At 41.7% G+C, this 12,703-nt stretch overlaps 2 protein-coding genes across 4 annotated transcripts in view; one reads left to right on the top strand and one right to left on the bottom strand.

Annotated features, from left to right (window-relative positions):
• LOC125686398 (zinc finger SWIM domain-containing protein 6-like) overlaps positions 1-12,703 on the top strand; it is a 522,860-nt gene that overhangs the window by 241,740 nt on the left and 268,417 nt on the right. The window contains exons 3-4 of the mRNA XM_048930326.1: positions 6,205-6,353; positions 6,809-6,959. Coding sequence (XP_048786283.1) covers positions 6,205-6,353; positions 6,809-6,959 — 300 coding nt within the window. The remainder of the gene's footprint in view (positions 1-6,204; positions 6,354-6,808; positions 6,960-12,703) is intronic.
• The window catches only part of LOC125686416 (uncharacterized), a 269,413-nt gene that overhangs the window by 14,662 nt on the left and 242,048 nt on the right, over positions 1-12,703 (bottom strand). The gene's annotated exons all lie outside the window — the stretch shown is intronic.

The raw sequence follows: 12,703 nt of genomic DNA, 5'->3' as shown, positions 1-12,703 counted from the left end.
AGTTGATAGCTGATGGCTCGTTGAGCGTTCAGATGCTGGAAGCCAGAGCGGTGGCAGTGGTGTTATGCCTCTGGCCCCAGACTCCCTGTAACATCGTTACTGATTCGGCATTCGTAGCTCGGTTGCTGTTACGCATGGGAATGGAGGGACAGCCGAATACGACAGCTGCAGCTTTGTTGGAGGATGCTTTGGTGGCCAGATCTGCGCCTGTTGCCATCCTCCATGTCCGTAGCCATTCTGATGTTCCAGGGTTTTTCACTATGGGGAATGATATAGCGGATCGTTTAGCGGGGGGCCAAGTATTTACTTTGTGGGAAGCTCGTGACCTTCATTCTGCATTACATATAGGGGCTAGAGCGTTAGCTCGGACTTGCTCCATTCCTGTCACTGTTGCTAGGGAAGTTGTGCAAACTTGCCCGCACTGCAATTCTGCACCAGCGCTCGGGGTGGGGATTAATCCCCGTGGTCTCGCCCCATTGGACATCTGGCAGACAGATTTTACGATGGAACCACAAATGGCCCCATGAGCATGGCTTGCTATAACAATTGATACATCCTCTACCGTCGTCGTTGCTACACAGCACGGGCGCACTAGCTCTGCGGCGGCTCAGCATCATTGGGCCACGGCCATCGCGGTCTTGGGAATGCCGCACCACATAAAAACAGATAATGGCTCTTTCTTTGTTTCACGGTCGTCTAAAGAGTGGCTGGCCCGCTGGAACATCACACATAGTACAGGAATCCCGGGTAATTCGCAAGGTCAAGCCATTGTAGAAAGGGCTAACCGCCTCCTCAGGGAAAAGATTCGTGTGCTTGGGGAGGGGGAGAGATACACAGGGAAGATCCCAATATCACTTCAAGGAGAAATCTTGGCTCGTGCATTGTATGCGTTAAATCATTTTGAGCACGGGGAAAGCACAAGGACCCCTATACAGAAACATTGGCAGCTGAAAATTATCGAGGAAGGCCCACCAGTTAAGGTTAAAATGGAAAATGGCTTAAATGGTTAAAATCTTGGGAAGCGGGGTGGTCCATATTAGTATGGGGCAGAGGTTACGCGGTGATAAAAAACAAAGAAATGGGGGACATTCGATGGGTACCCTCAAGGAAGATCAAGCCGGAGGTTGGTGATGTTAAAGCTACTGAGGTAATAATCAAGAATTGAGTATCTTGTTACAGGCTATGTTGATTGGGCACTCGAAGAACCCGGAACCAAAGGATACCCACATGAAGGAAAAGGACCCAGAAAAGGGACCCTTGCTGCCAACGAGAATTACCATGCTAATGTCGTTGTGCCTCTTTTGTCTGTGTTGGTCGCCGGTGGGAGGTACTCACTTGATCCAGCAGCCTGGGAATTTGTGGGTTACTTGGGCTCGCCAAACAGGGAGGACGGATTTCTGTCTAAGCATGCAATCGGCCATTTCACCATTCCACACGTGCCTTATAGGGGTACCTTTGAATTTTTCTACTGATAGGTTGCTATTTTTGGGATACGTAGATAATATAACTGCTTGCGAAAAGTACTTTGCTTCAGGTGCTAATATTTCGGCTTGCCTGATCCGCATGCTCAATACATCACTTTCGTGGGACCCCCCTGAATTGCTGCTTATGGGATCTCAGAGAGTGGGTAATAATTCAGAGGGATGCATATGTTTTGAACAATTTGCCTTACAAGGATTGCTTTCCCAACATGGGATCACGCAGGATCTCCTTAAGAGGGGTAGATCTTTGCTGTGGGATTCTAGCCGTAATAGAACCATCCCACACATGCTTGTTAACCCGCTGAACGGTGAGGTGTTCAGGTGGTCTGGCCCGTACTGTGGGTACGTGGTAAATTGTACTCGGCAGTGGTATAATTTCAAAACCGCGAATGGGTGGAAAGGTTCCCTGTGTAACAATTGTACATCGCCACAGCAGTGGTGCAATATCACCACGAGTAACTGTTGCTGCAACATCACACAATCTTGGCCGCAGGGAGGGTACGGATACCCCCGCAGGAGACCGCAATATAATGTCACCACCGGAAAACTATTGAAAGGTAAATTTGATGATAATGGTCTGGATAGGAGTAATGAGAGAGTTAGTGTTGTCGGAGGTTCAAAGATGCTACCACCAGGGGTGTTCCTGATATGTGGTGACAGGGCTTGGCAGGGTATCCCGAGGATACCGGTGGGGGGACTGTGTTACCTGGGGAAATTATTCTCTCACCAAGCATCTCTGAGTGGGTACAATTGGTCAGGGACATGAGTAAAGGGACTCGGAAAAGGCGAAGTATTCACACCCTAGGATCAGACTGCAGTGACGAGGTACACCTTTGGGGACCAACGGCACGAATATTTGCATCCATCCTGGCTCCGGGAGTAGCCGCGGCTCAAGCGCTTAAGGACATAGAAAGACTAGCTTGTTGGTCCGTGAAACAGGCCAACATGACTTCTGCGCTCCTAAGCGAACTACTCATGGACGTTGATAGCCTTAGGCATGCTGTGCTCCAGAATAGAGCGGCGATTGACTTCCTACTCCTGGCACAGGGTCATGGATGCAACGACTTTGAAGGGATTTGTTGTTTCAATTTAAGCGATCACAGTGAATCGCTACATAAGAAGTTACAACTGCTAAAGGAACATACGAAAAAGATCGGAATACAGGAAGATCCCTTCGGAAATTGGTTGGAGAATTTGTTTGGTGGGATTGGGCCATGGCTTAAGCAGTTACTTAAAGCATTAGTAATAGGGCTTCTTATATTTTTGGGATTAATGCTGTGTTTGCCATGTATCTTTCGATGTTTGCAAGGTTGTATACAATGAATGACTGAGAAAATGATCTACATGCAATTGGAATATCGTAGAATGCAGGATAAATTCTAAGATATATGTTGTTTAGGTTTAGCACATCGTGTATTGTAACGGGGCAAGGCTCTTCTTGGCATGGGGAGGGGGAGATGTTGTATTAGGCGCTTGCGCCATCTTCGGGTTGTAACGCGTTAGGCCCTCCCCCTTTCCATATATAAGCACGTGTTAGTTCCATTAAAGTGCCATTTTGCTGTTCACCATATTGGTGTCACCTCGGTAATTGGCCAAGCTGCGGTCTCCCAGGGAAAACGAACGGGTGAAGGTTACAACAATGTCCCTTTGGTCATGCTCAGTGGTATTTAGGGTGGTTGAGTGCCCACCTACTTCCCCTTTTTTCACCATCAGCTTCATCACTGAACCCTTTGACGCATTTTCATTCACTTTCCCCAGTTTGGAAGATTTCCATTGCTTATTAGGCCATAGTGAACCACGTTTTTTAAAAACACTGTATGTGGAACCCGAGGAAAATGCCCTTGCAGGTTTTGAGGCAAAAGATAAAAGTATTCTATTGTGACTGCAGTAATTCTCATGAAGCAAAATCATTGAGCCAGAAGATAAAAGTAATCTATTATGTCCCCAGTGCAAAATTATTGAGGAAAAACAAGACTGTTCACCCACTAAAGCTGAAATGGAAAGTTTTAGAACTATTACTTATGGATTCCTTTTGCTAAACTAACATATTGGTTCTTAAACTAATGTAGTAATTCCTTTTGCTAAGCAAACTAACCTATATCAAAACAAAGTCTTAAATCAATAGAATCAATGTTTAATTTCTGTATGTTTGAAGACCTGTAGCTGCCTTTTCATGTTCTCTGGACTTCTTTGAAAATAAGCTTTTGCAAATCTGAACACATAATTTTCCTTTCCTCCTGTATCCTTCTTTTAGTATTGGCTACAGAGGTAACATAGGCTGGAATTTAAACATGATAGATTGTGTAATGTGATTCAATTTCAAACACCTTATTGAAAACTAATGGAGATAGAGATTCCAAAGTACTGACAAGCCCAAAATCTAAATATTAATGTAACTTCAGTCTCAGGAATACTTAAAATACTTTACAGTCTAGGTAAGTGCTATTCAACCTTTTCAGTTTTAATACCTTTTGAAAAATACCCAGTGAAGGTCTAGGCTTTTTCAGAAATATGTAGATTGCTAGATGGTGCAAGTACTTGGTTTAGTTAATTTTTTTCAGCTTCAGAAGAGGCCACCAATGGAAAATCACTTATTTTAGCTGGAATATTTGAGTTAGAAAAATCTCTGGTCAAAGTGTTTCCCAATGTAAATCCAGTCACTTTAGTTTGCACTAGGCTAATTCAGGTAGTTATTCGACTCCATGCTGATAACATTGTGTATGTAAAAATGCTCCTTCAAAAGCACTAGTCTCACACAGCTTTAGCTCTTACTTACGATGGAAATGCCTTCAGTGCTTTAAGACTCTGGATTTGTTTAGGGATTTTTTAATTCTTTGTTTAGCTTTGCAGAGCCATCACATCTCAGAGGCACTGAGGTGATGATTTTCCTTATGTTCATCAACAGCACCACTCACTAGCAAACACTTAAACCCAAGCAAGATTGCAAAAGGTACAGGAAATACACAGGTGTTTTGGAAAGAGTTCTTTTAACATCACAGTTGTAGAAGTACTATGCAAAGTGCAATTTTCCTTGTAAAAGCATTCTAGTATACCTGCTCATATGAGAGGAAAAAGTTCATCTTTATTTCAATGTGTTTTTTTAATAAAATATTGTTTATTTAAATAGCATTTGGTAGGCTGTCATTTATTTTCCATGAAGTGCTTAAGACTACTGAGGAGAAATTTAATTAAAGAATGTTTATATTAAAGCCAAGACATCCAAAACAGGATGAAACACAAATCTATAACCTTCTGCAGTATTCCTCTCCCTTGGACCTGTCAGAAACGTCTGAGATAATTTATAGGAGACAGGATCTCTGGTGAAGAAATTTTAATTCATGATTACAATGGCAGGCATCCTGCAAGCAGGAGCACACCTATGGCAACAATATTACAGCTTTTGTACCTTGTGTCCTCCAAGCTTACCCCCTCCCCCGTTTTCCCATTGGCTGGGTACTCCAGGTTCACAATCTTAAGCAGTTTTACATTTGTTAATTACATTCTGACACTTGTTAATTCATAGTTTATCTTGTTGCCAGCCAGTCGCCATCCTTCTGTTTCCAAGATGTCTCAGTACTCTTACTGTTGGAAATATCCAAATAATTTTTGTCAGGACAGTATCTCTGATAAAAGCAGAATTTATTGCAATGGCGGGCGTCCCGCAAGCAGGAGCGTGCCTATGGACACAACATGACAGCCTTTATACCCTGTTTTCTCCCCCTTGCCTCCCCCCTCCCCTGTTTCCCCACTGGCTGGGTACTCCAGGTTCACAATCTTATCAGAAGGTTTACATTTGCTATTTACTTGTTAATTTATTTGTTATCTGATGTCAGTCAGCAGCCATCCTGATGTTTCCAAGATGTCTTCGTGCTCTCCTTGTCGTACTGATATGGTGATTTTCTTTAAAGTCATCGTTAAACAAAGAGCACTGGAGGGGATGATGTCAGGCCTTCCGATGTCTCTTCAGGCGCTTCCTCGGGCAGGCCATGACTTGTTCTCTGGTTTGCTCTCGTGAAGGATATTCTTGCAGTGTGTGTGACAAAATATATATATATATACACCTATATGCAGAGTGTGCGTTCCTGGGAAGGTTCGTCTAGAGGATAAGTGATGTAAACTTATCAGAGATAAGGACTCCCAAAAAGAACTGTGATAGTGGAGATCATGAAATAAAAATATTATCCAATTCTAATGCAGAAACAACAGTTGATTCCCACATTATCATATTGATAAGGCCTTTTCCATTCTGTCCAAAGGACTCTTCCTTTGTTTAACAAAGAGCATGGGGGAGGTGGAGGGGGGGGGGGGGGGAGCAGGAGGTCTTCATGATGCTTCTTCAGGCAGGCATATTTTTACTTCACGCAATGTGTATGAGCATGAAATGCTAGCTATACATGTGTACTATTTAACTTCTCCTCCTTAAATTTTCAGTCACTCAGGTCTTGTCTGTCCAGCGCCAAAAATTAGTAGTCTTCCAACATAATGAGCCTATTGATATCCTTTTCAAGGGTCACACTATTTAGGGGTGGGATGTCTAACTTGTCTTTAACTCAAGGCTCAGAGGTATTCCAGATGGCTGGACAGACAAGCTGCAGTCTTCAGACCTATAAATTAAGAACATGAAATAAAATTCTTATCTTATTCCTATGCAGAAACAACAACTTATAAACAACAACTTATAATCTTTATGTAGAACATTGATTTCTTTTGTCACTGTTTACAGGTGCTCCTGACCCAACAGCAGGTGCTAGCATAGATGATGAAAACTGCTGGCATTTGGATGAGGAACAGGTCCAAGAACAAGTTAAACTCTTCCTCTCACAGAGTGGATACCATGGATCAGAAAAGCAGCTCAATTTGCTTTTTGCAAAGGTATGTTAAGTATTCTAAACCTTTCTTTTTTTCTCTCCTCTCATTCCTCCAGCCAGGCTGAACTTGTTTGTTAATAATGAGCTGTTTCAGCAGTTGCAATCTGGTGTGTCTTGAGATCAGTTTAAGGATATTAAATAATGTTTCAACCATCTACAGCTTTGCACACCCAAAAATGTTGAAGAAACCTGTAGAAATGAGTCTTGCAGTAGCCTGTATAATACACCTGTGGATTACATATGGAAGAAGTGTGTTTGAAGAATTGCAATGGGATACTGAAATAAAAATCATTGTTAAAATTGGGAAGGCAGACTTCTTTCTACTTAAAAATTTCACTTCATAGACATTAATTGTATTTTTTATTTAACACAGAAATGGAATGTTTAATACTGCAGCACGTAGTTTGCCCTGTGGTGTTTTCTTTTTTCCATGTTTGTATTAAAAGGCTCATTTCCTAGGTGCGAGAGATGCTAAAGATGAGAGATTCAAATGGAGCTCGCATGTTGACATTGATAACAGACCAGTTCATGGCTGACCCTCGTCTGTTGCTTTGGAGACAACAAGGAACTGCAATGACTGACAAGTATAGGCAGCTCTGGGATGAACTGGGTAAATGCACAGACTTCAAAATCATCTAAGTCTTCATGTGTATAATGAAACAACTGCATGTTTGGGAGTGAAGAGAAACTTTATTGTGGTACTAGATAAACCAAGTTAGTCTTCTTGTTGGAAATAATCCAAGTAATTTTTGTCAGGACGGTATCTCTGATAAAAGCAGAATTTATTCGCGATTGCAATGGCGGGCGTCCCACAAGTAGGAGCGCGCCTATGGACACAACATGACAGCCTTTATACCCTGTTTTCTCCCCCTTGCCTTCCCCCTCCCCTGTTTCCCCAATGGCTGGGTACTCCAGGTTCACAATCTTATCAGAAGGTTTACATTTGTTATTTACTTGTTAATTTATTTGTCATCCTGTTGGTTCCAAGATGTCTCGGTGCTCTCCTTGCCCTATTGATATGGTGATTTTCTTTAAAGTCATCATCAAACAAAGAGCACTGGGGGATGATGCAGGCCTTCCCATGTCTCTTCAGGCGCTTCCTCAGGCATGCCATGACTTGTTCTCTGGTTTGCTCTCGTGCAGGATATTCTTGCAGTGTATGTGACAAAATATACATATATACACCTATATACAGAGTATGCGTTCCTGGGAAGGTGATCTTCCCCAAGTTAAGTAGAAGGACTCCCAAAAAGAACTATGATAGCGGAGATTATAAAATAAAAATAATATTATACAATTCTAATGCAGAAACAACATTTGATTCCCACAATTGCCCCCTTTTTCTTTTTTATACATTGTTGATTTCTGCAATTCTTTTTTTTAAGGTTCACTTTTATAGACATCGCCCTCATCTTCACTTTCTTTATCTCCCATCTTCTCTAATACCATAATTTTATCCAAATGTAATGGCTCCCTTAGTGCTTGCTTCAATAGTGCTCTCTCTATCAATCACTCTACTAGTCCCCTCACAAAGGGGATAACACAGCAACCAGTGGCCATCAAGGCTCCTGCTGCTACTATCAAAGAAGTAAATGTGGATACAGTCACCCCTTTCCATTTACCAAACCAGAACTCCAACCATCCAGTGACAGAAGTATCTATTCCTGATTTCTTTTCTGCCACTTCATTGCCAAGGGTGGCACCAAGCCCTTGCAATGCCTTCATTATTATGTCATCCAGAGCTGTGTTATTGGGATAAAGGTGCAACAACGGGTACCCAGTGTTACATATACATTCCTTTATCATATCTTAGCAGATACTATTTTCTCAGGCCACCCTACTTGTGGCATGTAACTGTCCTGCAATTCTCTTTATTGCACTCTTTGTATAATTTGTAAATCTCCATTGATTATAACAGATGTAGTTAACCCAATCTACATTCTTGTTGATCATCACCCACCAGGACAGTGACTCAAACCCTGCAACAGTTTGATTTCTTGCCTTAAAATCATCAGGAACAACAAGAAGATAAAAGTTTAAATCCTTAGCTTGCCCACATACCAAACAATATTGATATGTAATAACGTTTGTCACAAGAGATACATAAGTATTTACATCAAATGCTGCACTCATCAAATCAACATTTCTAACAGTTACAAGAGCCCACATTTCTGTCCTTAGATTCACAGTTTTAAGGGTCCAGCTGATTTCAGTTCTCATTGTGTTCGAGGGACCTTCTTATCTCTAGTATGATGTATCTACAATGCTTTCACTGTTGTGTGGGATGTTAGCAGCGCCTGGAACAGACCTACCCACCTTGGTTCCAGGGGCGAATCTTAAGAGATTTGTTACATACATATTATCGAGCCATATCAAGGCCTTGGGCTCTAGTTCCTAGAACCAGTTTCTCCTTTTCTCAAAGCTATTCCTGCAGACTTATCACATGCTCAGTTAGTATTTTGCTCCCTACTTGCGTAGAAATTCCCTTTTGTACAACATAAGGCCTTCTGTACAGTATTTTGAAAGGACTTAACCCCTCTTTGGCTCTAGGTTTTGTTCTGGTACTAAGGAGAGCCAAAGGCAACAACTGTGATCAGGATAGTCCAGCTTCCTGGCCCAGTTTTACAACCGGTGATTTAATTAGACAGTTCATCTTTTCCCCCTGACCTCTCGCCTGTGGTCTGTGTGCTGTGTGCAATTGCCAATTTATTCCCAATGCTTGCTGACCTGTTGGACAATCTCTGCAATAAAATGAGTTCCCTGGTTGAAGGGTATTGTTGCAGGACTCCCAAACCCTGGAATAATCTCCTGCAAAAGTACCTTGGTTACTTCCTTGGCTCTACTGGTCCTGCAAGGGAATGCTTCTGGTCACCCTGAAAGGGTATTGGTTAGAACTAGCATATATCAAAACCCTCATTTTTCCTGGCAGTTAAAAAAATCAATTTGCAATTGTTGTCCTGGAAGGTTCCCTTTCCAACATGCCCCACTTGTATCCTGTTCCTGGTACTAGGATTGTACAGTTACTTTCTGGTGTCTGTACCCCCCATGTTTTATTATGTTCCCTTAGAACTAAATTCTATACAATACTAACGGGCACAACAGTGTGTCCATCTGGGTATGCACCCATCTGTCAGCTTGCCCTCTTCCCTTCATTAATTAGATTCCTATCCTTTCTAGAGTACCTTATAGGTTCTGACTAAGGTTCAGGTATTTCAAGTTTACCGTCTGGAATTAAAGCCGTTCACCAATTTCTTTTCCTTCAGCTGCCTGTTTTGCCCCCTGATCCATCATCATATTTCCAGTTTCCTGTACAGTGTCACTCTTCTGATGTCCTTTACAATGTATAACAGCCATGATGTTCTTTGGTAGATTTACATCATGCTGAATTTGTTTTCCTTGTATGTAAACAATCCTTGCTCTTTCCAGATGGTACCACGAGTGGGTACCACCCCAAAAGCATATTTAGCATCCATCCATATATTTAAGGTTCTTGTCAAGGCAATTATTTCAGCCGTCTGAGTGGAAGTCCCCACAGGTAATGGTTTTGCTTCAATTACCTTGTCAGTAGCAGTTACTGCATGTCCTGCCTTACGGTTTCCTTGTCTTCACAAAACTGCTTCCATCGATGAATCCAGGACTCCTCAGCATCGTCCAATGGTTCCTCCTGTAGCTCTGACCAGCTGGCACAGTCTCCATGCAGTCACACACTGCTGGCTTGGAGGCAGCTCTGCGTTGGCGTTCTGGGTGTTCAGCAAGTTGCTTCCTTCTCTTTGGTCAGTTGTTCTTTCTGTTGAGAAATTTGATAGCCATTTAAATCAAGAAATTCAGCAAGCTCACAGTCCATTGCACACAGTCCTTTGTTACTGTAGCATCCACGTACTGCAGTAAAGTTCCACTGTGCGATGGTGAACCCAAATCTCAGGCTCGCGAGTTGACCAGTTCTCAAAAATCACTGGGCTGTTCTCACAACCCTGGGTATCACTGTGCAGTTATTATTACTTTTAATTATTTTTTATTTATTTTTTTTTTTCTCTCCATATTTGAGTTTTCCTATTCAAAGGCAAATAATTTTAGACTTTCTTTGGCAAAACCAGGCAGAAAAAGGTGTACTTCAAGTCCAGAACGGTAAACCCCACCTACTTATTCCTTAGCTTGGTTAATACAGATATACACCATGAGTTGTATATATTCAACATTTCTATTAATTGCCCTCAGATCTTGTACCAAACTATAGCTCTTGCCATCCAATTTTTCATTTGCAAGATTGGGTGTTGTATTTGGATTTCTATCCAATTAGTAATCCAAAATCCAAAAAGTTATTTTTATTTCTTTTATCCTCCTACAATCTTGTATCCTCAAAGGGCATTGCTTTACCCTTTTTGGGCTGGCTCCCATCTTTAACTTAACTTTCATTGGGCTGCATTTTAGATTCTGTCAGGCATCCCTGATGCCTGCAATCCTGTGTATACCCAATTTAGGATTTACGTAACTTCTGGGAGTACAACATTGCTTTTCCCAGTTTGTGTTAAAGCCAGACTTAAAATTTTCAGTCCACTGGTCTTGCTTGACAAGTAGCTCCAATTGTCTCTACTGAATTTAATCTCTACATTCAACTATTCTAACATGTCATGCCCAAATAATCGTTTTGGAGAACCTGGCATGTACAAGAATTTATATATATTCCTACTTGTTCTCCTAGTCTGTATTTAATTGGTCCAAAAAAAAAGTAAACTTCTCTTGCCAGTAGCTGCTACAACTATTACAAAAATCACCTACGGGTAATAGTTCTTGATGTAGCACAGAGTAAGACGCACCCAGAGGTACCAGAGAATAAACCTCTTCAGCCTGCTTCCCCTGCTGCTTTCAGTCCTGGCAGGGTGGAACTCTCCCTGAGTCCTTCCAGGCTCCCCTTACCTCTTCTTCTAGGTAAGGACATCCCTGTTAACCTTGCTCAACTTTGCCTTACTCAGTTTGTTTTTCCCAAGCCCTTTTCACTTCCCAAACTCTCATCATCACAGCCATTACTAACATTGTATTTCAGTTTCACTCCCTTCTCTCCCCAGGCTTCCAGTGCTCATACTGATACCGGGTTTCCCCAGCTCTGCAGATGCCGGCTATTCTCACTTCCAATGTCCTGTCCCATCCCCATTCACAAGCACTGCACCCTTCACATCACAGCGGGAGGCTCCGGCCCCCAGCTCTTTCTCCCACTCCAAGTTGTTCTTACAAGCTGCAGTGGGGGGGGTGTGCGGGGATGTGTTCTTGTGCCGGCCCAACTCTAATATCCCAAACTCACTGTTTTCCTTAACCTTTTTGCCATTTTTTTTTTGGTTTGTTTTTCCACAATTCCACTATTTGTACCCTCAACTGCAATTCCACATACCATTAACAATTGCAATTCCGCATACCATTAAAAACTGCATTTCCACATACCATTAAAAACTGCATTTCCACATAATTTCCATATACCGTTAACAACTGCATTTCTACATTCCATTAAAATTGCACTTCCACACAATTTCCACATACCATTAAAAATTGCATTTCTGCATTTCCATATACCATTAAAACTGCGTTTCCACATACCATTAAAAACTGCATTTCCACATAATTTCCACATACCATTAAAAGTTGCATTTCCACACAATTTCCACATACCATTAAAAGTTGCATTTCCACACAATTTCCACATCCCGTTAAAAACTGCATTTCCACACAATTTCCACATACCATTGAAATTGCATTTCTGCATTTTCATATACCATTAAAACTGCATTTCCACATACCATTAAAAGCTGCATTTCCACATAATTTCCACATACCATTAACAACTGCATTTCCATGTAATTTCCACATAGCATTAAAATTGCATTTCTGCATTTTCATATACCATTAAAACTGCATTTCCACATATCATTAAAAGCGGCATTTCCACATAATTTCCACATACCATTAAGACAGTTTCTCCTAGTGCCTTCAAAATCCACAAATCAAACAACACAATTCCTCAACTTCCACAAACACCCAGCACTTAGTCTCATGATTAGGATACTCAATTATACAACTGGTCTCATTACTCCATTTACGTTCCTGGTTTCTTATTCAATATTCCCCCTGGCTCACCAACAATGTTTCTCCAGTGAGCCAAAATACAACCCAAGGGGTCTTCTCATATCACTTTAGACACCCCTTGTTCCATAACAGCCACATACACAACATAAAATAACACAACACCTTCAGGACATAAACATTTAACAATCATAAAGACAGTGACAATAATCAGTACAATTTATCCTCAGGATCCTTCCTCTCTCTGCCTCCCTCCAGAGCTCAACCTTCCCTCTGTATTCATTT

The sequence above is a fragment of the Lagopus muta genome, chromosome W (assembly GCF_023343835.1).
Source record: "Lagopus muta isolate bLagMut1 chromosome W, bLagMut1 primary, whole genome shotgun sequence".
Classification (NCBI taxonomy): Eukaryota; Metazoa; Chordata; class Aves; order Galliformes; family Phasianidae; genus Lagopus; species Lagopus muta.
This window is presented reverse-complemented; position numbering and strand designations above follow the sequence as displayed.